Here is a 26,240-nt window from a genome sequence, read left to right as displayed (position 1 = left end):
AGGTTCCTCAGTTCGGCTCTGATTGAGGTTCTCAGATCACCTGGGTTCTGCTGGTGGAGGGGAGGTTCTGTCCGGGGCGGTGATGAGGGTCTCTGGTTCTTCTGGGTTCAGCTGGAAGCTGCTGTCACTGAACCACTGCTGGTCTGGGACCAGCAGGTCATTCTGGAGCTCAGGTTGTGAGTTTCAGAGGGGTTGAAGGAGCAGAACAGCTGCAGGAAACTGCTGGACCGTCTGACCCACGGGAAGAACAGGAGAGGTCCCAGAACTGAGCCCTGAGGCACGCCACTCTGCAGGCTGGCTGACACACTGAAGCTCCGCCCAGGCAGATGTGAGGAGAACCTCTGGAGCTCTGGGCCTGACAGACCAGTCAGGATGTTAAGTGGGTTAGTTAGTCCTCTGTCTCTGTCAAACGGGTTAGTTAGTCTGTTCCTGTTAAACAGGTTAGTTAGTCTGTTCCTGTTAAACGGGTTAGTTAGTCCTCCGTCTCTGGTTCACTCTGTGGAGGAACATCTGGAGCTCAGAGACTCCTGCAGCTGTTTTTACACATCTGGTAGAGTCCTGACTAACCCAGATCCCCCAGAGGACTGAAGATCCCCGTCCTGACAGCTGCAGCCTCCAGCAGCTCGTCTTCATCTTCATCCTCATCCTCATCTTCATCCTGGAGTTCTTTCATTTAACTCCTCTTCCTCCGAAGTCGTCTCCAGGTTTAAGACTGAATCAGGAAGCAGAACAGTGAAGGGGGCTGGTGTTCCTGCAGCATCTATTTATAGAACACACACACACACACACACACACACACACCATTCATTCACTGGACAAATAATGAAATGAGGGGAGAGAGTGGAGCAGCAGCACCTGAAGAAGCAGCTGTCATCCATCACCTCCCACATCTTCCTCTTCCTCCTCCTCCTCCTCCAGAACTGGACGGGTAACAGGTAACATGGCTTTTATTCTTCTTCAGATGGGAAGGTTCCTCCTAGAACCTATTAAGCGTTCTCCCAGATCCGAGGCGACAGCGCCCCCTGCCTGCAGCTCAGGTTCTCCAACAGAACAGTTTGGAGCGGAGAACGAATCCGTCAGCACAAAGAGCCATCTGGAACCCCCCCCAACCACCCACCCCCCGGGACGGCTCGGCCAATCAGAGAGCTGCGTGTGCACAGCTGCAGCACACACTGCAGAGCGCGCACACACACACGCACGCACGCTCAGTCTTGTATTTCTATCCTTGTGGGGACCGTCCATTGACTCCCATTCATGTCTAGCCCCTAACCCTGACCCTTACCCTAACCCTAACCCACACCACAACAAAGCCTAACCCTAAAGAAATGTTTTTGCACTTTTACTTTTTTCAGTAACAACAACATGGTCAAGAAAACACTGTTTCTCCTACTTAGGACCGGAAAAAGGTCCCCACAAGGCACGTCGTTCCACGTTTTGCTATCCTTGTGGGGACATTTGGCCCCAACAAGGATAGAAATACGAGAACGCGCACACACACACACACACACACACACACACACACACACACACACACACACACACACACACACACACACACACACACACACACACACACACACACACACACCTGCTCCGTAGTGTTTTACCTGCTTTAACCGGGTAGATTGTGATGTATGAAAGTCTTCAAAGTTATGGCATTTTGTGTGTGTGTGTGTGTGTGTGTGTGTGTGTGTGTGTGTGTGTGTGTGCAGTGTTGTGTGTCCTCCGACTGCGCTGAAGTGGACAAGATGGCTGTGTGAGTGTGAGTAATCGCATAATTGAGACTGTGATTTCTCCTCCCGAGGTCCTGCCAACCCTCGAAACCTACACCCAAAGGAGTGTGTGTGTGTGTGTGTGTGTGTGTGTGTGTGTGTGTGTGTGTGTGTGTGTGTGTGTGTGTTGCGTTGCACTCAGATCTGTAAGCTAATTTTAGTTGCTGCGTCACTACAGTAAATCTCAGAGGACAGTTTTGCAGTGTGTGTGTGTGTGTGTGTGTGTGTGTGTGTGTGTGTGTGTGTGTGTGTGAGCCGTGACTGACAGCTGATCACAGTCATGTGACCTCGGTCTGTAATGTTCTCTGCAGCTCCTTTATCAGTCATTTTATTCAGGACTCGTCTGACTGAAGATTCTCATTCAGAAGCAACAACATGAAAATATTCCTCTTCACTGGTTCAGGACTGGAACTCAGACCTGAACCAGAACTCAGACCTGCTCATTTCAGGTCCAGTATCAGTGTCTGTACTATTCAACATGCATGTTCCAAAGATTTCAAACAAATCCACAGCTGCTGAGTTCATGGTGGAGAACATGGCCAGGTCCTAAAGCAGAACTGCCACAGGAGAGACGCATGAGAACAGGAACCACGCAGAACTGGACCGACCCAGACTGAGCCCACAGGAGAAAGATGGAGCCACGACCAGAACACAGACAGCAGATCATGAACCAAGGGCCTCAACTGACTACAGTCACCACTAGTTGACTACTAGGGTGGCTGTGGATCAGTGGGGAGAGCAGTCGTCTGACAATCTGGAGGTTGTTAGTTCGATTCCTGGATTCCTGTCTCCTGTTTTCATGTCGAAGTGGCCTTGGGCAAGACACTGAACCCTGAATTGCAGCCGGTGGATGGATTGAGCGCCTTGCATGGCAGCCGCCTCCACTGGTGTGTGAATGTGTGTGTGAATGGGTGAATGTGATAATGCAGTGTAAAGTGCTGTGGGCTCTGCTAATGCAGAGGCAAAAGTGCTATACAAGTGTAGACCATTTACAGTCACACTCCAGGTGACTACAGTCACACTCAGGCACAGGTGAGAGACATCAGGGAACAGCAACATGAGGAGGAGGAGCTCCAGACGGAACTGTGACAATAGATCAGGGATGCAGCATTTTATTCATTGTATATACTTCTATATAAAACCATGAACCCGTGCACATGCTGTATCTTTCACATTGGATGTACTGTAAGCAGTGTGTCAACTGCAGACTGTTTGTATTGTTGATAAACTGTAGATAAACATTTATATGCTGTAGCTCCAGCATGGAGCCTCAGAACAGACCGTCTCCCGTGTTTGCTGTGATCGGCGTCAGCTCGACCTGTTCAAATCCTAATCCTTCCAGATCGTCTGAGCCCTGTAGCCAACCCCTCTATCTGACCCCTGCAGCAGCAGCGGCTCCAGCCCGGTCCCGGTCCTGGTCCTGGCCCTGGGCTTCAGGACGCCGGTCCACGTGACGCCGGCAGATGAAGACGTGGGCGCTCAGTCACACCGAGGTTGTTTTCGCTGCTGCTTGTTAAACGTGTGAAAGATGAATAACCGAAGTCTCCGCTGACTCAGAATGATGGAGACGTTCAGAGACACTGAGCTGAGTTCTGTGGCTTGAGAAGCGATGCTGGCTAGTATCTGTTTGTTTTGGACTGGTTAGTTCTGGTTATGAGCAGTTTGGAAGGTTTCAGGAACAGAGAAGCATCTGATTGGCTGTTTTACAGGATGCTGCTCTCAGTTGCTCTGACATTTCTTCGTCTCTAATGTTTCTGCTGATTTTTTTTTTTACATGTATGTAGCAGTGATGCGAAAGTGAATTTAAAAAGCTATTAGATACAGTTATTACAAAAAAGCAGCAAGTTACTGACTTACAACATTTTAAAAGTAACTAATTACCAGAGAACGTAAATACTGGGTTACTTTAAAAAGCATGTTTAAGTATGTCAACTGTCTATGGCTGTCTGCTCTGTTGATCTGGGCTCTATGGCTGTATATCTGTGCTGTTTGGAGGGGTTTGTGTGTGAACACCCGCCCAGGTCTCCCTCTGGTTGGTTACTATGACAACATTAGTCTCCTCCAGCCAATCACCAGTGCCCATGTGATTGTTTTGCCCTCTGAACTTGAGGTCAGATGAAGACGGCTTCATCACCCGTCATGTGACCATAGTTATCGTTTCGTCTCGTTGAACACGTCGTCTTCAGCTCATCAAAACGATGGGTGCTCACTCACCTGAACGCCTCCTGCTGGAATCCGGCACGCCGGTGATCACGTCTGTGAATCGGCACATGATGGGAGGTTGTGGCATGAGGGGTGTAGCAGGGTCGTCACTGTAAGACACAGTGATATCATGATGACACATTGTGGTATTCTATATAGTTAACCTAAAAAAAAAAAACAGATCAAACAAGTAGCAGTACCAGTAATCAGATGATATTCTAAATGAGTCAAAATGATCTGATTCAGAACGTCTCAAAGTGACTGTTCCTCTGTTTTTGTCACGGTTCATGCTTCGTCCCGTCTGTGTTTGTGGTGTTTCTAACCTCGTCTCCCGGCTCCTCTCCTCATGTCTGATTGTTGTTTCCACCCTGATGTGGTTCACCTGTGCCTGATTGCGTCACTGCAGCCACCTGGCACTCTGGTTTCCTGGGTTCTGGTTGTGGCTCCATGTCTGCAGAGTTTGTGTGAAACATGAGGGATTTAGTTCCCTGAGTCCTCATCGCTCATCACTGTCCTGAACAAATGCATCCTGAGAGCTGTTAAACTGATATACTGGATGGGCGGACTTCACCAGATATTGACGTATCAATATTTTTTTCAAACCCCAACGTAGCACGATCACATGACATGCTTTGCACCAAAGTGGTTCCTGTACACAAACTTGATGCTCCGCCCCTTTGTTGATGCCCCGCCCCTTTGTTGATTCGTTGTTGAAACACCAAGCTGAAAGTGTGCTGAACTATGCGGTCCATGCCACAGCATGCTGCTAGTTATGGTAAAAGTGTTGTACCGGTGGATAAAGTAACTAGCTAGGTTACGCGTTTCTAAAAACAGCAACGCCGTTTACTTTAACGCTGTTCCTCCCACTGCTGGTATTTGGTGTCTCAGAAACTTGTTCTTCTGAAAGCTGCTCTGCTCCGAAGTGTTTGTGCACTAACAGCCGGTAAACACTGACTCACGGACTCTCGGCTCTGCATCGGTTCACAGCTGAAGGTTAGTTATCTTAGTAATCTGCTGTAAACCTCTGAGGTCTGTCACACTCTAACAAATCCTGTGGTTTGTTTTCAGCTGCTGTGTGTCTGTGTGCTGCTGAGTGGAGCCGCTTCTGCAGCCGAGTTAACCTGTGAAACCCTGATCCTGCTGTCCACCAACCTGACAGGTAACTACCAACCTGACAGGTAACTACCAGCCTGACAGGGAACTACCAACCTGACAGGTAACTACCACCAACCTGACAGGTAACTACCAGCCTGACAGGTAACTACTACCAACCTGACAGGTAACTACCAACCTGACAGGTAACTACCACCAACCTGACAGGCAACTACCAACCTGACAGGTAACTACCACCAACCTGACAGGTAACTACCAACCTGACAGGTAACTACCAGCCTGACAGGTAACTACCACCAACCTGACAGGTAACTACCAGCCTGACATTTAACTACAACCTGACAGGTAACTAGCACTAACCTGACAAGTAACTACCAACCTGACAGGTAACTACCAACCTGACAGGTAACTAGCACCAACCTGACAGGTAACCACCACCAACCTGACAGGTAACTACCAACCAGACCGGTAACTACCACCAACCTGACAGGTAACTACCAACCTGACAGATAACGACCAACCTGACAGGTAACCACCAACCTGACAGGTAACTGCCAACCTTACAGGTAACTACCAACCTGACAGGTAACTACCAACCTTACAGGTAACTACCAACCTGACAGGTAACTACCACCAACCTGACATGTAACTACCACCAACCTGACAGGTAACTACCAACCTTAAAGGTAACTACCACCAACCTCACAGGTATCTACCACCAACCTGACAGGTAACCACCAATCTGATAGGTAACGACCAACCTGACACAACTAACACCAACCTGACAGGAAACTACCAGCCTGACAGGTAACTACCAACCTGACAGGTAACTACTACCAGCCTGACAGGTAACTACCAACCTGACAGGTAACTACTACCAGCCTGACAGGTAACTACCACCTTGTCCTTGTCTCATACAAGCTGACCTGTTCACTGTGTTTCTGTGTCTTTCAGCTCGGTTGTTGGTGTTACTGAACCAGACGTTCACCATCAGTAACTCTTCAGGTAACCTGGACTCTGTATCGGTATCATTCAAAGGTTCTTCTCTTCAGTATCAGGACTCCTCAGTCCTGGATCTGGTCTGGATAATGGACTGACACACCAGGGACTGACTGAGGCACAGCTTGTGTTCTCCGGTGAATAGATGAGGCCTGGATTAAAGCTCCGCAGAAGCGTGTAAACATGCGGCGACTCGTTGATGAGAGCAGCGTCAGCTGGAGTCCCGTTGGGACTGAACCCTGTTTGGGTGGATGAGCCTGAAATTGAGCGTGAAAAGAATCAATCCTCATTTAAACATGAGTTGGTTCCTCTCAGTAACGGCATGCTGCCCAGGGAGAACGTCATCTGGTCGAAATGCTCTTAATAAACATTCTGTTTGTGTTCTCAGGCCTGTTCTGCGATCTCTCTGTGGACGGCATCGGGACGTGTTGGCCTCGCAGCGCCGCCGGAGAGCTTGTCTCCAGACCCTGTCCTGAGCAGTTCAATGGGATCCACTACAACACCACCAGTAGGTCATCATCCACCACAGCACCACCACCAGGTCACAGCATCCACCACAACACCACCAGTACTACTGCAGGACTGCAGGAGAACAATATACTCCAAGCTGAGTGATCTGAGGTGTCACCGTCTATTGTCCCACCGTCCCACCGTCTCCCTGTCTCGCCTCTCAGCTGGTCCCTCAGGACACTCTGTCAGTTCTGCCATCTGATGGGTTCTAAACTTTGTGTCTCTGTTCAGACCGGGTGTACCGAGACTGTCAGTCCAACGGCAGCTGGGCTCCTCGAGGGAACTACAGTCAGTGCACGGAGATCATCGTCATGGTGAGAAGAGGGAGGACGGGGAGGACAGTGTAATCAGATTACCGATAGCTACACACTATTTGTGGACTTTAATGTTCTGAGATATTATCAGAAATGTTCTTGACTGTCAGTCTACAGCCTGCTGGACTGATCAACACAAAGTCTGTCAGTGGGACGGACACACACACACACACACACACACACACACACACACACACACACACACACACAGAGCCAATATCAAGAATGACTGTGAAAACATGGATGAGTGATCAAACGCCAGTGTGAAGCTGAGAACCATCTGGACCCTGTGTGTGCGTGTGTGTGTGTGTGTGTGTGTGTGTGTGTGTGTGTGTGTGTGTGTGTCATGTCCCACTGTGAAAATCTGTCACCTACTTCCTGTTCTGCTCCCATTGGATGGATGAATTAGCTTCTTGCCAAACACAGTCATATAATTCATCAGGACGAAACACACACACACACACACACACACACACACACACACACACACACACACATACACACACAAACGCTGCAACAAACAAACAAATGCATAGAGCGTACATGCGGTACTGTCCATGGTGCTGAAGTACATTTAAACTTAATGGTACTGAGTGTGAAATAAACACACACGCACGCGCATGCATGCATGCATGCACACACACACACACACACACACACACACACACACACACACACACACACACACACACACACACACACACACACACACACACACACACAATTCTGATGTTGTTTTGTTTACATGGTTAAATATTGTCACTACCTTGACAAACAACCGAACATGGAGACAGTGAAGCGTCTCCTTGGTAATGGAACATGTGTTGTGTTGTTGAAAGAGCTTGTTGATAAACAGTGAAAAAAGCCGATTGGCTGGAATCAATCAGCCTGTATTGATTCCGACAGGCGATCACCTTAAATGACATTTAGTTACCACACTGATCCGAACAGCGAACAACCAGCAAGAGCTGCACAGTCAGATGCTGATGAGCAGTGTGTGTGTGTGTGTGTGTGTGTGTGTGTGTTCAGAGGAAGAGTAAAGTCCACTACCATGTGGCTGTCATCATTAACTACCTGGGTCACTGCATCTCTCTGGGAGCGCTGCTGCTCGCCTTCACGCTCTTCATGAGGCTCAGGTGAGACCCGGAGCGCCAGGGTCACCGGTTCGAACTCCAGCTCCTGCCAGACTGCAGCCCAACACTGTGTGTGTGTGTGTGTGTGTGTGTGTGTGTGTGTGTGTGTGTGTGTGTGTGTGTGTGTGTGTGTGTGTTTGTGTGTTCCAGGAGTATCCGCTGTCTGAGGAACATCATTCACTGGAACCTCATCTCAGCCTTCATCCTCAGGAACGCCACCTGGTTCATCGTCCAGTTAACCATGAACCCTGCAGTAACCGAGAGTAACCAGGTGAGAACGCACACTCACACACTGATGAGCCGAAACTGTCGCTGATGTTGATCACCAGCTTACACACACACGCACGCACGCTCACACACACACACACACACACACACACACACACACACACACACACACACGCACAGTCTTGTATTTCTATCCTTGTGGGGACCGTCCATTGACTCCCATTCATGTCTAGCCCCTAACCCTGACCCTTACCCTAACCCTAACCCACACCACAACAAAGCCTAACCCTAAAGAAATGTTTTTGCACTTTTACTTTTTTCAGTAACAACAACATGGTCAAGAAAACACTGTTTCTCCTACTTAGGACCGGAAAAAGGTCCCCACAAGGCACGTCGTTCCACGTTTTGCTATCCATGTGGGGACATTTGGCCCCGACAAGGATAGAAATACAAGAACACACATACACACACACACACACACACACACACACACAGAGTTGACTCTGCGTCCCTGACGACAGTAACTATGGAGATGAGGGGATAAGTTAGTGCAGCAGTGAGCATCAACGAGCCGAATTCAACAGAAAAAGGAGAATTAATACATCTCCTCTTCCTCCTCCTCCTCCTCCTCCTCCTCCTCCTCCTCCTCCTCACACCACCCCCACACCCCTCCACCCACACCCCTACCCTCCTCCTCCAGGTGTGGTGTAGGTTGGTGACGGCAGGTTATAATTATTTCCATGTCACTAACTTCTTCTGGATGTTCGGTGAAGGTTGTTACCTTCACACCGCCGTCGTTCTCACCTACTCTACCGACAAGCTGCGCAAGTGGATGTTCATCTGCATCGGCTGGGGTCAGTCTGTCCGACTGTCTGTCTGTCCGTCTGTCTGTCTGTCTGTCCGTCTGTCTGTCTGTCTGTCTGACTGACTGACTGACTGACTGACTGTCAGTCTGTCTGTCCGACTGTTTGTCTGACTGTCTGTCTGTATGAGTGTCCGTCTGTCTGTCTGACTGACTGTCCTTCCGTCTGTCTGTCTGACTGTCCCTGTCTCTCCTCACCTGTCATGTTTACAGGTATTCCATTTCCCATCATTGTAGCGTGGGCATTCGGGAAGCTGTACTACGACAATGAAAAGTGAGTCAAACACACACACACACACACACACACACACACACACACCTGCCCAGGTGTGTGTCCTCTGGCAGGTTCTCCGAGCAGCAGCAGGTGTTGTGTTGGCGTTCAGCTTCAGCTTTCTGCAGGCGTCTGGAGGCGAACGAAACAAACACACCCCTGCAGCAGTGAGTCAGATCAGTGTGTCCAGCCGCTTCTCAAGACTCTCGGCTACTTCATCAGTTTGACTCAGTTTGGACACAGGAAGCCGAAGAGGACATGTCCCCTGATGGAGGCAGGTGGTGCTTATAAAGCGTGTAAACAGCATGCGTGAGGATGTTACCCACAATCCTCCCCGTGTTTGTCACGTTGAAGCGTCTCCAGTATCTCCTGGAGCATCTCCAATTTCACAACATGACAGTCCAGCTCTCAGCTCAGGACCTCGTCTCTTCGGCTGTGCTTTGATTGACAGGTGTTGGTTTGGAAAGAGGGCGGGAGTTTATACCGACTACATCTACCAGGGTCCCATGATCCTGGTGCTGCTGGTGAGAAGACGTCCAATCCAGATTACAGCCGTCCTCTCGGTCAGGCTGACTGTCTTTGTCTTCTTGTCCCCAGATCAATTTTGTCTTCTTGTTCAACATCGTCCGGATACTCATGACCAAACTGAGAGCTTCAACCACCTCAGAGACCATCCAGTACAGGTATTCCTGTCCCTCACCTATCCCTCAGCTGTCCCTCACCTGTCCCTCAGACAGAAGCTAGAGACCAGAAATCATGAAACATGGAGAGTGAGAGCAGCTCTATGCAGGTTCTCCAGCAGTCTAAACCTACAGCAGGTTCTCTAGAAATTGGTCCAGAGTCCTGAAGCTGCTTGAAGGGGAAACTTCAATCAGTAGAAAACCTAAAATTAGAGACTGTGCCAGATTCCCTAAGTGAAGTGGTCCCAAAACTTTAACCTCATCCCAAACTCTAATCTAGTTCTCTAGATCTGTAATCCTAAACCCTCGACTTGTTCTCTAGTCCTGTGATCCCTGTAGGCCTGTCTTGACACATTGTCAAGTCCTGGTCCTGGTCCCACACTGGTCAGGTCATCGTCACACATGTTCCGTTTCACATCCTTGACGCTGCTTTGTCTTCATCATCTCATCTTAGTCTCGCAGTTCTATCCTAGCCAAGTTCTAACCCTGCAGTGACGACAAACCAAAATCCTAGCCCGGTTCACATCCTCAACCTGTACTAGCATAACCTAGTCCAAGATCTTTCAGGTCCAAGTCTAACCTACTGTGACCTGCTGATAACAAAGCCAACTAGTCTTTTTTCTCTTCCTGAGTAAACTCTTCCCCTGCACTCTGACCCGGGACTAACTAGGACTCTGTCCTGACAGAGTCCTACCTCTAGGTTAGGGTCCAGGTCCTGGTCCTGTCTTGTCCTGTCCTTCATCCACCCAGACCTGATTCTAGTTCATCCTTTTCTGATACTGTGCTAACTGTATTTCCATCAAAACCTGCTGGAACCCAGTGTCTGTCCTACCCCAGTCCTACCCCAGTCAATGTCCTACCCAGTCTACCGTAAATCCTCTTACAGTAGCCGGGGCTTTTATTTCTCTCAACTGTAGCTGGCACCAGGCTTTTAAAGGTACTGTAGGCAGGATTTTGCTAGTCAATGCTAATTTTTCTGTGTTTTCTTTGGATTAAATGTTAGAGTATCCATTGATAATCCTTTAGGAGTGTAGCATATTTGCACTACCGCGAGGGCGCAGCGTTTCCATCTGTCTCTGTTCTGAGCTGAAAAGGAATCTCCACAGCTCCAGGTATCTTTGACCAATCAGAAAAGCCCCTGAGGCTCTAACCGTGATTGGTCGAGGGGCGTTCGTCACACGTTCTTGTGGGAGGGGCTTAACTTGCGTGAGGGTGTGATTTCAGAGAAAACAGGACAGGATTGGCTGTGCTGGGTTTCAAATCGGCATCTTAGATGGGTCAAATCGCCATCTTGCTTAGGTAAACCTAAGCAAGATGGCGGAGACGTGGAATCCTGCCTACAGCACCTTTAATGGAAGGAGGCATGTATAAGAGAGAGGCGAGCATTTTAAAATTTTAAAAAAGAGCAGGAAGCTCTTTTGTGTCAATTTCAACCCAGTAAAATGTACTGAGCTCATTTATTTTTTCAATCGATGTGAAAAAATTAAATCTCAACATCGAGTTTAATGTTTTCTGTCCCTCCGACATTTTTACTGGACGCGTGTAATACACACAGTCGCCATACCGGGAGGACTGGCGCTGTAGCACAGACTACTGTCAGTACAGCGCCGTAGCGCTTCACAGAGAAAAAGAAAAGAAAAAAAAAAACAGGCTTGTATTTGGAGGCGGCTTTTATGAGCTTTCTTCAAAGACGCACCCGGTCATGAAAGGAGACGGGCTTTTAATGGAAAACAGGTCATTATTAGAGGATTATGGTATGTCCTACCCCAGTCAGTGTCCCACCCCAGTCCTATTCTAATCCTAACTCACGCCTATCCCAATTCTGACCCGGTCCATGTCCTATCCCAGTGTGTGTCCATTCCCAGTCCCTCTGTGTCCTAGTACTTGTCTCAGTCCTACTCCTTGCCCTAGTCATTGTCCTTGTCCGAGTCCTTGTCCCAGTTCTAGTTCCAGTCCCAGTCCCTCTCCTGCCCCAGTCCTACTCCTCATCCTAGCCCTAGTCACTGTCCTCGTCCTTGTCCCAGTCCCCATCCTGTCCCAGTCCTAACCCTGCTGATTCTGTCCTGCTGCAGGAAGGCTGTCAAGGCTACGCTGGTGCTGCTGCCTCTTCTGGGGATCACTTACATGTTGTTCTTCGTGAATCCTGGAGGAGAGGACGAAGTGTCCCAGATCGTCTTCATCTACTTCAACTCCATCCTCGAGTCCTTCCAGGTTCAGTCTTCGTGTTTCTGTTAGCAACCTGTTAGCTTCAGTTAGCGGGTAGCTGCTTGTTAGCCTGAAAACAGGCGGCCGTCCTTCTGTTGGACCCTCAGGTTGACCTGACGAGCTCGGCGTCTCTGAGGACATACAAGCAAACAGAAACTCAATCCTTCCTCATCCATGGATGAAGAACAACTTGTTGGAATTAATGTTCCGCTAAGTTCCATCTTTAAATACCGACCAGATAATCAACATTTTAAAGAACCACTGGAAAGTTAATCCTAGATTTGTTCCTCGCCGTTGTGTTTTCTAGGTAATTTTGATTCTTAACCTTAAAAACGTCCAGTCCTGAATGATGGAGACTGGGTATTGTGGGCGGAGTCAGTCCACAAATGGGTATTTCATGCTGACTTGGCAAGACCAGTACTTGTTCTCCTGCTGAGGACGTTCCACTGTATGAGAGAACGCGAGAACATACAAGTATGAATACTAAGAAACGACCTGTGTCTCAGGATGACTGCAAACCCCAGAATGCACTGCGGTATGATGTGAAACTTTCCAGTACTAGTAATGGTCTGTTAGCACTGTTAGCATCATTAGCATTGTTAGCAGTATGAGCTTCTGTTAGCACCGTTAGCTTCCGTTAGCAGTGTGTTGGCGCTATCAGCGGCTAACTGTCTTTCTCTTTTTGTCTGCAGGGATTTTTCGTCTCTGTTTTCTACTGTTTCCTGAACAGTGAGGTAAGTTCTCCTCTGGTGTTCCTCAAGGTTCCTCACTCGCTCCACTGCCCTTCAGGTTCACACCGACGCCCTCTATCATTGACCAAATCGGAGTCAGGGACGCGAGTCATATTCAAGTCACACGTGATCATTTCAAGCTGGACTTTCTCTTCAGAACTGATTCAACACCTGATCAGGCTTAAAAGTATCCTGGATAATCAATGTTCCTTTACTTATGGTCTGTAAAAGAATTATATGAACTCCCAGCGATTTAAATGCAACATCTAACAGCACCAATCACTGGTGACCTATGACTACACGGGATAGCGTGACTTCACAAGGACAGGTGAGGAAAACACAGGATAACATTACTTCATGAGGACGTTGAGAACTACACAGCACATATAAGTGGACATAAAACATATATATCTGTACTGGTAGACATATATAAGTGGACACATAGACACAGTGTTCTAATGGAGCTGCCTCTTTGCGCTTACTGTCTGCACGGCCGCCATATTGGATGGGGACTCTGATCTCCAGTAATGTTTCACTGTGTTGTTGAACCAGTTCAGGCCAGACGGGCAGTGAAAGAGGGGAGTGAGGTGTGCAGTAGCGCTTTGCAGACAGCAGATGGCAGTCTGTCCTCCATGAAGACTGCTCTCAGCTGCTGGTTCCATCAGACCAGCTGATGTGTTGGAATGTTTGAATCCAGATGTGAGCGGCGGACGGAGGACCGAGCCGTGACTCGCCATGTCTTTACCTGTGCCCAGGTGCGCTCGGCAGTGAGGAAGCGCTGGATTCGCTGGCAGGACCGCCACTCCATCCGGAGCCGGACCGTTCGCGCCACCTCGTTGCCCACCTCCCCCAGCAGGGTGTCCTTCCACAGCATCAAGCAGTCCTCCAATCTCTGACCTCTGACCTCTGACCTTTGACCTTGGCCACAAGGCTTCTCTTCTGGACACGCTTTCGTGATGGGACTCCATGGCACAACTGGCAGCTGATCACTTTCCATGTTCTGACAATATATTTACAGATGAACTGATGAGCTGAAACTGTCGCTAATGCTGATCACCAGCTTTCACACACACACACACACACACACACACACACACACACACACACACACACACACACACACACACACACACACACACACAGAGCGCTGTACAGACACACACACACACACACTCGCCCTGTAACTGGACGATGCTGCAGCTTAAGTGAAATATAAACTCTGCTTGTTGTTTGTTGAACATGTTAAAGTTAAACTCTGATTTCAGCAAAAAAGAGAAAATCAAAAACTAAAATAAATCATGAAAACAAAATCAGCGAAGCGAATAAAACCACATTTAGAAGGTCAACAAATTTAAGTTACTATGAACTGAAAAAAAAGGTCATTTTCCCCAAAGTCAACATGTCGACAAAAATGTGACTGAAACCAGGAAACAGTAATGCTTTCATTCCATGCAATGGTTTCCAGGAGTGTTTCTAGTCCATGCAGTGGTTTCCTTGAGTGTTTCTGACTTCATGCAGTGTTTTCCAGGAGTGTTTCTGAGTCCATGCAGTGGTTTCCAGGAGTGTTTCTGAGTCAATGCAGTGGTCTCCAGGAGTGTTTCATGCAGTGGTTTCCAGGAGTGTTTCCAGTCCATGCAATGGTTTCCTGGAGTGTTTCTGAGTCCATGCAGTGGTTTCCAGTCGACTCGATTCCTTTTCTGAAAGCTGCTGTTAGTTTCAAAAGGAACAGACCCAGTTTATCTTCTTTCAGTCAGAAAAGTTGCTGTCTGACTGTTTTCAGTGGGACTCAGAGGTCCGAGTGTTCTGATCACATCAGGCTGTTTTCTTCAACAGGATTTTTGCACTAAGTGAAAAGAAAAAATGTGTTTATCAAAATTGTAAGTGTTGTGCAAATTTGCACTCTGCAAACTTTACTATAAACAATTTTTGAAGCAGGACGCCCTGATAGATAGCAGGCAGTAGTGCTAGCCGTAACCATAGTAACCCCAGTGAGTGCAGTAACCATAGTAACTACATAATAAGTCGCAGTAAACTTGAAGTGAAAGAAAAATTCTCAGGATGAAATAACACAAAGCGCTTTTTATTGTGCCTGTGTGTGTGTGTGTGTGTGTGTGTGTGTGTGTGTGTGTGTGTGTGGGAGGGAGATAAGTGGCATTACTTTCTGGGTAAATCTTGATGACTTTATGAAACTTTTTGAACACAGTATCTTACAGGGAGCGCTTGTTTTGTTCACCAGAGGTTGGACTGATGTCGACGGTGTGTGGAGTTAAACACTCTGATCAAACGGTGTAAATTAATGTGACCCTCCCCCCCCACCCCCAGCTGAAGTGTAATCAATAAACGTATTCTCAGGACACACTGATTGACTGATTGATTGACTGATTGATTGATTGATTGATTGATTGATTGATTGTGTCAGATGGAAACAAGTCAGTCTGTTGTCGTGGTAACGGGGCAGGCCTGAGGACAGTCAAACTGCGCTGTGATTGGCTGCCACAGTGTCCACCAGTCACACCAGGGCACCAGATTCAGCAGCCAATCAGAACCCCCGACAGGGCAGCAGATGGAAAAAGGTTGAATGAGGAAAAGCTAAAAAGCGCCAGTGACGCCTGGTGGACAGAGTGAGGAACTGCAGCCACAATCAGCACAACGTTCTACTACAGGTCCCACCTGGACAGGTGAGCAACTTCCACCTGACTGAATAATAAAAATGCAAAAGGTTAAATCAGAATCAATAGCGGGCCAGGCAGGGGCCGGAGGGGGCGGCTGCCCCGGGCCCACCCTGAAGGGGGGAAGAAAATGTGCTGAAGAAAATCACAAGGAAGGAAAGCTGGACTCTATAACACTTGCCTTCATTAGGATAAAGTTGTTTAGAAAATAAAAATGAAAACAAAAAATAGTCCCTTCTCCCCTTGTCTGTCTGCCTGTCGTGCACGGTACGTGCGCGCCCATGTTGTCTGCCCCGTTCTCTGATGAGAAAGCAGCTCTTTGGTGAGAAGCCAATTTGTGTCGGGAAGCAACTGATCACTCATTTATTTTAATTTTGCGTGCTGTGTGCCTGAGGAAGACCACACCTGGTGGAAACGTTGCACAACTGGGAGAACTTTTTTTGGGGTGTACTATTTTATTTGTTTTATTTGAGTTGATTGTTTTTCATACCTGTTTTTGCATCATCTCCACCGGACGGGTGGAGGAAGAGGGGGATTGGACGGTAGCCCACCGTGGTCGGCACAGCGGCCGTGTGCGCGACCAGAAAGCCCGGCAGGGGCGCAAACAAAACTTCCCGGGGCGCCGGGGAGATTTTGAGGGGTTCGCTGGGGCAGGCAGCGGCGACCCAGGAAGCAGATCAACGGACAAAATTATAGAACTCGGCTGCATTGAATCCGACATCACTGGATGTCATTTGATTTTTATCTCTAGTTTGATACCTATATCTAAAGTCTGCATTTTCCTTAGAATTAGTTTTGACATAATGACTGGCAAAACCCATGGTGCTGGCCATGGTGCTGAAACCTCATTTGAATCGTTCTGACCGCATGCGCCTGCTTGCTGTGGTTGTGTCAAAGGGGCTGATCTGCAGCAAGCCCAAAAACATAGGATTTAAGTTTGTTCGCCCCAAATTCATCCTATGTTTGGAGTTTCACGTCTGAAAAGCGGCTCTGAAGAGCCTTCCTCCGAACAGGCTGTTTCTGAGTCTGCTTCCCGGTATGCTCTTGAACGTCTGGCCACGCCTACTGTCTCACACACACATGGTGGAGGCACAGTCAGGGGGAGGAGTTAAATCCACTTATTTCAGGATAAGCGGACCAAACTCAAACTCGACCGTTTCAGCAGGCATTTTCATAAAACGTGGTGGAAGACCGGGAGGAAACAGACCGATTTCAAGAACATCATAATGAGGCTACGGCAACACAGACTGCTGTGAGAAACTCTTCACAAAGTGACAAAAGCAGAATAAATCCCCTTTTATGAGGATGCTTAGGCCACAAGGGCCCATGGAGAAATGCTTCGCTCCCCCCTCGGCTGGGACTCCTGATCAGAATCCAAGATACGCCTGGTGGTCATAGTGAGGATCTTCAGCCACAATCTGCCTCGTGTTGAACTGGTTCCACCTGGACAGGTCAGAGTTGTGGTGGGGGCAGTCTGGTTTGTTGCTGGTGATGTCAGGTTGTGAAGAGCCTCGGCTCCCGCTCCGTCTGAGTGAGGATACAGTGATGCAGCAGGTTGCCATGGCAACAGCAGCCTCCTCCCAGCATGCAGCAGCCTCCTCCTCCTCCGTCAGAGGCGTCAGGGTGGAGCAGCAGACGGACGGAACGCAGCGCAGCAGCCAGGAGGTAAGATCCCGTCCCGTCCTGTCGTCCTGTCCTTCGTCCCCGGGGAGGGACCCGCTCCTCCGGAGCGCCCCACTCCTCCCGCTCCCCCCGACCTCCCCCACCCTGCTCCACCTCCTGCTCCTCCGGAGCCCCGGCGGAGCAGCACCTGCCGCAGCGGCCGCATGCTCCACTCGGTGACCGGCTGTCGCCATGCAAACGCCCCCCCCCCTCCACCCAACCCCACCCCCAGGCTGCTAACCCGACGGCCGGTACTCAGAGGAGGGGATGGAGGAGGAGGTGCAGACGGGTGGAGGCAGATTTTATACAACAGAAAGTGACTTTATTGTGCATCATCATCATCATGGAGGACAGAGCGAGGACTGAGCATGCTCCCTCCTCCTCCTCATGTCTGCTGCTCCACGTGTCCTGCTCCCCCCCCCCCCCGCTCCCCCTGCGCCTCCACCTCCACCTCCTCCCTCTGCTCCTCCTAATCATGTCTACTGTCCTCCTCCACCTCCTCCTCCTCCTGGTTCAGGTTTCAGTCATCTGTCAACCTTAAATTATATTGATCTGGGAAGCTTGTCGACAGTCCTCTCTCCTCCTGCGACCTCCACCTCTCTCCTCCTGCGACCTCCACCTCTCTCCTCTTGCGACCTCCACCTCTCTCCTCCTGTGACCTCCACCTTTCTCCTCCTCCTCCTCCTTGTCTTGTAACATTTTATTCAACAGTATTTTCTCTTTTCATCTTGTTGAACTGAATTGATGAAAATAGTATAAAAAGTAACAGCCTGACTCCATCTTCTCCTCCACCTCCTCCTCACTGGCTTTTCTGAATGCAGGAGTAATGATGGATGGAGACTCCGCCCCCATCCGAGATGGCCCCGCCCAGGAGGAGCAGAGGATGATGGGAGGTTGGTCATTCAGTAACTGACTAAATATTCTGTCCTGCAGACTCCTCCCACTCTGCTTGCTCCTCCCACTCTGACTCCTCCTCCTCTCAGACTGACTCCTCCCACTTTGACTCCTCCTCCTCTCAGACTGACTCCTCCTCCTCTCAGACTGACTCTGCCTCTCCCAGACTAACTCCTCCCACTCTGACTCCTCCTCTTTCAGACTGACTCCTCCTCCTTTAGTCTGACTCCTCCTTCAGACTGACTCCTCCTCCTTTAGACTGACTCCTCCCCCTCTCAGACTGACTCCTCCCAGGTTTTCAGTCAGTGTCTTTGTCCCTGCGGTTTGTCTTCGTCTGTGACGTGCACATCTGTTCTCCTTTTGTCTACTTGTCTCCTTTTCTCCGCCCTCGCCTCCTCCTTCTCTCCTCTTTTACTCCCCATCACCTCCTCTTTCTCCAAGGTCTGGACTCCGGAAGGTTTGTGGAAAAACTTACGAATGGATGTGGAGTAGAAAAGGAGTGGAAGGAGCAGAAAACAGAGAGAAAGGAGGAGGAGGAGGAGGAGGAGGAGGAGAAGGAGGAGAAAAGTGATACAGAAAAGGAGGAGGGGCTTACAAAAGGAATCAGGGCTCCTTCCTGCTCCTCCTCCTCCTCCTCCTCAGCTCCTCCTGGAAATGAAAATGATGAGAAACAACAAAATGTGGAGGAGAAAGAAAGAGATGAGAGGGATGAAGAGGAGGTCCACTGCTCCTTCATGACAACTCCTCATGGTGATGGGGAGCAGCAGGAGCATCGCCCTAGCACCTCCTCCCCACCTCCTGGTGATGAGGAGCAACAGGAGAGTCGCCCTAGCTCCTCCTCCCCTCCTCCTGATAATGAGGAGCAGCAACACGGGAGTCATGACTCCACACCCCCACCTCCTCATGGTGATGGGGAGCAGCAGAAGAGTCGCCCTAGCACCTCCTCCCCTCCTCCTGGTGATGAGGAGCAGCAGGAGCGTCATGACTCCACCTCCCCACCTCCTCCTCCTTTTGAGCAGGAGCAGCAGGAGCATCGGTCTAGCTCCTCCTCTCCACCTCCTCCTGGTGATGAGGAGCAGCAGGACAGTCGTCCTAGCTCCTCCTCTCCACCTCCTACTGATGAGGAGCAGCAACAGGAGCGTCGCTGCTCCCCCTCCCCTCCTCCTCCTGGTGACTCAGGATGTGATGAAGAGGAGGAGGGCTTGATGAAGAGGCAGGAGGAGATCAGTGCTGCGGAGCAGGAGGAGAAAACAAACACCTCTGTCCAGCAGTCTCCTCCTGCTGCTGCTCCTCCCTCCTCACAAGACCGGGAGGCCCCAGCTGACAAAACAAGCGCTCCTCTGAACGGCCTCCCAGAGAAGGAGAAGCGAAGTGTGACTGCTCCACCCGCCACCTCCTCTGCTGCTAAACGGGCCGCCTCGGTCAGGAAATCAAGCGCGCCTCCCTCCCTCAGGAAAGGTCTGTCCTGCTGCAGCTCCTTTTACTCCACCTCCCCCTTAATCCACGCTCTTTTTGGTTGGCACTAACTCCTCCTCAGCTTCCTTCCTCTTCCTCCTCCTCCTCACTCGCCATCCTCCTCTCCAGTCTTCTCCTCCTCCTCACCCTCCTCACTCCTCTTCCTCTTCCTCCTCCTCCTCCTCCTCCTCCTCGTCCTCCTCTGTGTTTCTGGATGTTGAAGGCTACACAGACTGGACTCCTCTTCTTTCACCTCCTGGTTGTCATGGAAACAGGCTGATGCTCACTCCCGCTCTTTGACCTCTGCTTGTCTTCAGTTGGCTGCTAGATGACCAATCAGATTCAGTTTCAGCTGCATGTGTGTCACTTTTACTCTGAAAGGTTTCTCACTGCTTCCTGTTTCCCTTATTTCTCCTCAGAAAAAGAACCAATGAAACAAACTGCTGAAGGACAAACAAAGGTAAACATAATCTCTCTCTCTCTCTCGCTCTCTCTCTCACCCATCTCTCTCTGTCTCTCTCTCTCACCCATCTCTCTCTCTCTTTCTGTTTCAGACCAGGACATCTGGCGGTGCCAGATCAGCTAAGATGATCTCTGCTCAGAGTTCAGGTAACCCGTCAGGTTAACCAGTTAACTACCAGTTCACTACAGTTAACTACAAGTTAACCATTCAAACTCACTTAATGTGATCAACTCTTCTTTCCTGAACTCACCAGTACAGCTACTTCAGTTTGTTAAATAGTTAACCACCAGTTCAATATTTAACCACAACTTAAACCTGTTAACCAGTTTACCTTGCATAACAAGATCACACCAGCCTGACCCGGTCAACAGATAACCAGGTAGTCAGCCCGTACTCAGGTTAGCGGGAGGGAGAAGTTGGTTCGAAGCCTCGGATGACTCATCATAACCAGGTGCAGAGACTAACCTAGTTACCGGTTTGTGTCTCAGAGTCGGTGGATGGTGTGAACAGTCCAGGAAGTCGTTCTCCCGCCAGTCGATCCTCCACTCCCAACAGAGACGTGAAGAAGGTGCAAACCTCCATCTTATCTTATCCGCTAACCCGGTAACCAGCCGGTTAACCCAGTCTTTCTAGTAACTAACCGTAACCCGGGATGAAGACGCTGTCTGTCTGTTGATGCTTCATCACGGGGCGGCTGACCTGGTTCTGCAGGTGGCGGTGGTCCGGACCCCCCCCAGGTCCCCCGGTTCGGCGCGTGGGCGGCCGGCGCCCCTCCCCTCACACCCCATGCCCAACCTCAGCAATGTGAAGTCGAAGGTGGGGTCGACGGAGAACCTGAAACACACACCGGGCGGCGGAAAGGTAAGGGGGAGGAGCTCCACCGCTCGCCATGGAGCAGGACGCCCCGGCCTGATGTCCTGCCGTCCGTCCACAGGTCAACATCGTCCACAAGAAGCTGGACCTCAGCAACGTCTCGTCCAAGTGTGGCTCCAAAGACAACATCCACCACAAGCCAGGTACCCAGAACCCAGAACCCTGCCGCCGCCCGCCGCTACGACGCCATCATTGACCGCTACTGTGCTCCGCAGGTGGAGGGAAGGTGGAGATCAAGTCTGAGAAGGTGGATTTCAAAACAGTGCAGTCCAAAGTGGGTTCCCTGGAGAACATCACCCACATGCCGGGAGGAGGAAAGAAGAAGGTAACTGTTCACGGCATGCTAACATCCGCACTGCTGCTAGCTAGCGGAGACGGAACCTGTCTGTTCGGTCTGCAGATCGAGAGCCAGAAGCTGATGTTCCGAGAAACGGCCAAGGCGAGAACCGACCACGGCGCCGACATCGTCGTTCAGGCCGAATCTCCCCACCACCTGAGCAACACCTCGTCCCCGGGAAGCCTTAACGCCGCTGAGGCTCCGCCCCTTGACACCCTGGCCGACCAGGTGAGGCACGAACTGTCCAGGGAAAAAGTACAATCCGGTTTCCATGGCAACGGGCTGAAAAACATCTCCATTTACACCACAAAAGTGGAAACTGAAGGTGATGACTGCAGCATTAATTCTTCCCAAATCCTCTGACTTCTCAGAGCAGAGCAGAGTAGAGGCAGGAGACTTTCTGGGTGTATTGAGAGACTTTTCAGTTAGAGTGGGTGGAGTAGAGTCGGAGTGGGTGAAGGAGTGTGGATGATCCTGCTCTCCGACAGTATCCATTACAATTACAATCAAATGATTCATTCTGAAAATCAGGCCACGATATTTAGTGACTTCTTGAACAACTTTACACACTGCTGGGTTATTTTCCTAATCCATTTTCTGGGCAACCCTAGATTTTGTGCAGATTGGGTCACTTTTACCCAAAACTGCATTCATTATGTTGACGCTGGGTTTGCAATTTCAGCCAGTTTGGGTCACTTTCAACCCAGCAGTTTTATGAGTATAGCTTGGTTCAGCCCTGGGGAGCTGAGAACACTGCAGAGAACAAAACGGTCACCATGAGGAGTGGAGGGAACCCAAAAACCTGAGAACCCGACAACCTCGTCAAACGAGCGGTAGAGATGATGCATCCAGACACTCTGCAGGCCGCCAGGCGGCCGCTGGTTTGCACCGTGACTCGGGTGCACTCGAGCAGCAGCAGCGCTGCGGGACCTCCGGCTCTGTGGGCGGAGCCAGGAGGTTCTGCTGCATCGGTTCACACCTCAAATGTGACGCAAGTTTTACCTGTTTTCGTTGTCGCGCAAATGCTCTGCTCTTTCGACAGGTGTCCGCCTCTCTGGCCAAGCAAGGACTGTGATTGGATGATCCCCTGTGCCTGCTGAGCCCGCCCCCTCCCGTTACCAAGGCAACCGTTACAGTGGAAACTGTTGGAAGAAAAGAAAAGAAAATTCATGATGCCTTTTTTTCATAACTTTCACCAAAAATCAACTGCAGAGATTTTATGTCACAAAGAAAAGAAACTGAAACCACAACCAATCACAGCTCAATCCATTTAACCACAACCAATCACAGCTTAGTCCATTAAGCAACAGCCAATCACAGTTGAGTCCATTTAAACCACAACCAATCACAGCTTAGTCCATGTAAGCAACAGCCAATCACAGCTCAGTCCATTTAAACAACAGCCAATCACAGCTCAGTCCCATTTAACCACAACCAATCCTGCTCAGTCGGTTCATATGACAGCCAATCACAGCTCAGTGCATTTAAACCACAACCAATCACAGCTCTGTCCATTTAAACCACAACCAATCACAGCTCAGTGCATTTAAACCACAACCAATCACAGCTTGTTGAGGTGATTCTTGCCTCTTAGCTTTGCTCATAAAATCTCTTCAGTCTCAAACTGTGGTGTCATGTCACATCACGTCTTTCCTCTCTCCGAAACTGTCCCCATCCTTCCCTGTCTCTGAATGTGTCCCCCATCCTTCCTGTCTCTGAATCTGTCCCCCATTCCATCCTGTCTCTAAATCTGTCCCCCTGTTCCCATACACACTCACCATTACCCAGAATTCTGTTTGATACCAGGTGCCAAAAGCGTCCATCTTCCTGCCTGTGGCTGTTAAAGTGCTTTGTACCAATAAAGTTTCTCTTGAACCTGAGCTGCTTGTTAAAAGTCAGAATGAAATGAAAATAATATCAGACGGTGAAGACGTCACATCATTTCAGTTATATTCCCGGTTGGACTGACATGATGCAGAACATCATGGTAAGATGTTCCAGTCAGGAGGTGGTCACGAGGCCACGAGCACCATGAGGACCTTCAGATGAGAACCATCAAGACCTGAAAAGAACCGTGAGGGACGTTCTCCTGAGGTAACAAGGCTTGTGTCCATGGCTTCCCTGCTCCGACGGTCTGTCAGCCACAGAGCTTGTAGCTCCGCCTCCGCCGCCAGACACCCGACGGCCTCGTTGTTCCGTCATGGCCTGGACTGGGGTCGTTCCTCTGGAACGTCATTCCACGGACCCGGAGCTACAGCTATCATCCCGGGCCTCGACTACTGCATCCCCCCGGAGGCTCCTCAGGGAGGCTGAGCTGCTATCGTCCTGGATCAGAGTATTTTCTTTCAAAAGACTATCACCGCACCCCTTTTTCCTGTGGGAGCATTAGTTCAGCGATGAGGATTTTTGCCTCCTCAGACCACAGCACCACGTCTCTCCTCAGGGTTGTTAGAGCAACTTGGGGGAACTGTAGCTTTCCTTCCAGATCTACCTTTAGTTCCCATGATTGGGCCTTCAGTCGCAGGCTGGGTCTTGATGCTGAGATCTGAGGCTTTTCTCCCCCTTTAGGAAACTGATCGGTGCTGGTGTACTCCCATGAGGTCGGCATTTTTCGCACCTCTCCCATTCCAGCATGCTCTGAGCACTTTGTCGTGACGCCACCAGTGGCCCAGTTTACATGGGTGTTTTTTTCAATCGGATTGTAAACAATCGTATTAAACGGAGTGTATTCATGAAGTGATCCATGATGAATCCTCGTTTACAAGGGACCCTTGGTGAAGCGGATATACAAGCGTCCTGTGACATGCGCACAAGTCTCACGAGGAACTTGCAGGTCTTTAGCTCCGCAGCAGCAGTCCTCAGCGCCGAGCAGAGAGTTTTTATCTGCTAATATCTGCTCAAATAATGTCCCAAAAGTCCATGATACGCTGCTGGAGGAGCGGCTGCTCCCCTGGCTGCAGCACCGCTGCACCAAGCGGCACGTCTCGTCGTGAGCGCTGCTCCTCGTGTCGATGTTTCGAATTAACTGGTGCCCGTGTTAACTTGTGACCAATACATGATTGAAAAATGTAGTCGTTCTTGCGAACGTCGGTTATCGACAGTTACAGTGAGTGTATACGTTTAAAGTCATTTGTGAGTCTTACTTTAACAACTGCTGTAATCAAAATGTGTTTACACAGACCTCCGCCGTCATTCGTTAACACGGGAACCAGTTATCCATAACACCAGCCGGGCGCTCGCTTGTATTCTGCTATGGAGCTCTTTATATAACTCGCTAATGCGCGATTTGGTTCCATCTCGCCTCTCCAATGTTTTTTCTGTCGGGGTTTTTACTAAAAAAGTGTTTTCAACCACCGTGGCGTTCTCTGCTGGTTTTTGACTGTGCTGCTCCCGTTTACTGGCACGTCACACGTCACTACACGCATGCGCAGAACAACCTCCCCCAGTACAATCCACTCCGCTGTCAGACTCGTTTATAAGGGACACCGGAGCGGATTGTCGATCGGCGTAGACCACCTCATACAATCGGCTCCAAATTACAATCCGCTCCGAGTGAAGCGGATCCACTCTGTCGTTTACATGACACATTTTACAATCAGTCCACGTACAATCCGCTTATACGTGGTCCATGTAAACTTGCCCATTGTCTCCCTTGATGGGTGCTGTTTTACCACCCTGACAGGAATGTGTGCCATGGTACCCCTTCCCTGCAGTGCTTACACAGGGGGTCCTCTCTCAAAGCCTCGAGTGTCATACCTGGACCTTCACAGAAAGGGCTCTAGCCTCCACTTTCGTCCTGATCGTGCAATGATGGCCGTTTGCCTGACAAGTTCATCCTGTGAGTCGTTGAACTAACTCCACCACGGAGGACAGAGGAAGCTGAAGCTGACCTGAGCTTACGTAGAGGTCTAGGGACGTGAAGCTTGGTAGAAGTCTCCACCACCTCGGAGGTTCTCATTGATTTCCTCTCCACCCTTCCTCGGTCACCTAGGGACATCAAACACAGGCAACAACCTCGAGTCTTGGCAACAACCCACGTGGATAGAGCCATGCTCTGAACTTCCTAGAGTCCTGATTTCTCAGCCATTCCTCTGTCCTGCTTTACAGTAACGACCACATCATTCTGTCGGTGAGTGACAGGTCAAAAACACCCTTTTCAAGGCGCTTCACTGGAAAGCTCCTCTATCGATGGAACAACTTCTCCTTGCACATGCAGCCTAAATCGCCACTTTCCCGTTCCTGACCACCAGACGCCAAGGCCTCCTGATTAGACTTTCATTCTGGCACATGGAGCATGTGTTCCAGAATCCTTGACACTCACCTCGCTTCCGCACGGGCTGTGCTAGTCAAGGTCAGGTCGTCCGTGTAACCTCTTATTGGGGGTTGTCGGATGCCTGAGCCCATTCTGGGCCCCTGTTTCTAATGAGGAGGTTCATTTACATGATGAGAGGACGGGGGAGATTATGGTCACAGTGCCTTTTTCCAGATTTTGTGAAATGGGCCATTCTGAATCACAGCTGGATTCCATCCAGGTTCCATTCCTGGTGCATCCTGGTGATTCCTACCCTCGATATGCTTCAAGATGCGACAGTGTTCCAGTGCTGCATGGATGAAGACGTGAGGGATTGATCTATAGCAGGGGTCTCTTACCCCGTTTCTGGAGCCCCCATCCAACATGTTTTAGTTCTCTTCCTGCTTCAACACACCTGCTAGCATTAACAAGCTCGGTGGGGGGCCCGAGTGCCCGGCAGTCCCTGGTCTATGACTTCTCTCAGTGTGGAATCGAATAATCAGACTGTAGGTGAAGGGGACTGTAAATATGTCATATATGTCACATGCCATATAAACACCTGACTGGATCCACTTC

The 26,240-nt window shown here is 49.8% G+C and overlaps 2 protein-coding genes and 1 long non-coding RNA gene across 3 annotated transcripts in view; all 3 read left to right on the top strand.

Annotated features, from left to right (window-relative positions):
- crhr1 (corticotropin releasing hormone receptor 1) overlaps positions 1–13,916 on the top strand; it is a 15,066-nt gene extending 1,150 nt beyond the window's left edge. Inside the window, exons 2-14 of the mRNA XM_030088879.1 lie at positions 5,043–5,133; positions 6,042–6,092; positions 6,475–6,594; positions 6,828–6,910; positions 7,940–8,046; positions 8,194–8,314; positions 8,972–9,125; positions 9,347–9,407; positions 9,856–9,928; positions 10,002–10,087; positions 12,157–12,295; positions 12,982–13,023; positions 13,776–13,916. Coding sequence (XP_029944739.1) covers positions 5,043–5,133; positions 6,042–6,092; positions 6,475–6,594; positions 6,828–6,910; positions 7,940–8,046; positions 8,194–8,314; positions 8,972–9,125; positions 9,347–9,407; positions 9,856–9,928; positions 10,002–10,087; positions 12,157–12,295; positions 12,982–13,023; positions 13,776–13,916 — 1,269 coding nt within the window. The remainder of the gene's footprint in view (positions 1–5,042; positions 5,134–6,041; positions 6,093–6,474; positions 6,595–6,827; positions 6,911–7,939; positions 8,047–8,193; positions 8,315–8,971; positions 9,126–9,346; positions 9,408–9,855; positions 9,929–10,001; positions 10,088–12,156; positions 12,296–12,981; positions 13,024–13,775) is intronic.
- Positions 13,917–17,318: 3,402 nt separating this feature from the next.
- On the top strand, positions 17,319–18,742 carry LOC115386541 (uncharacterized). The gene is made up of 3 exons (XR_003931308.1): positions 17,319–17,354; positions 18,173–18,244; positions 18,687–18,742. It is a non-coding gene; the product is annotated as an uncharacterized LOC115386541 (long non-coding RNA).
- A 1,516-nt stretch (positions 18,743–20,258) lies between these two features.
- On the top strand, positions 20,259–22,872 carry maptb (microtubule-associated protein tau b). Its single transcript, XM_030088888.1, has 7 exons — positions 20,259–20,309; positions 20,652–20,731; positions 20,875–21,024; positions 21,098–21,179; positions 21,252–21,361; positions 21,437–21,601; positions 22,416–22,872. Exons 1-7 carry the CDS (start codon positions 20,288–20,290, stop codon positions 22,446–22,448), a joined length of 642 nt encoding a protein of 213 aa, XP_029944748.1. The 5' UTR covers positions 20,259–20,287; the 3' UTR covers positions 22,449–22,872.
- The last annotated feature ends 3,368 nt before the right edge of the window (positions 22,873–26,240 follow it).

The sequence above is a fragment of the Salarias fasciatus genome, chromosome 4 (assembly GCF_902148845.1).
Source record: "Salarias fasciatus chromosome 4, fSalaFa1.1, whole genome shotgun sequence".
NCBI lineage: Eukaryota > Metazoa > Chordata > Actinopteri > Blenniiformes > Blenniidae > Salarias > Salarias fasciatus.
The sequence above is the reverse complement of the archived record's forward strand: the minus strand, read 5'-3'. Positions and strand labels throughout refer to the sequence as shown.

Coding starts and splice junctions, on each gene's coding strand:
- maptb (XM_030088888.1), top strand. CDS start 20,288: ATGATCTCTGCTCAGAGTTCAG. Junction 20,732..20,874: donor CCAACAGAGACGTGAAGAAG/GTGCAAACCTCC, acceptor CTGGTTCTGCAG/GTGGCGGTGGTCCGGACCCC. Junction 21,025..21,097: donor ACACACCGGGCGGCGGAAAG/GTAAGGGGGAGG, acceptor GTCCGTCCACAG/GTCAACATCGTCCACAAGAA.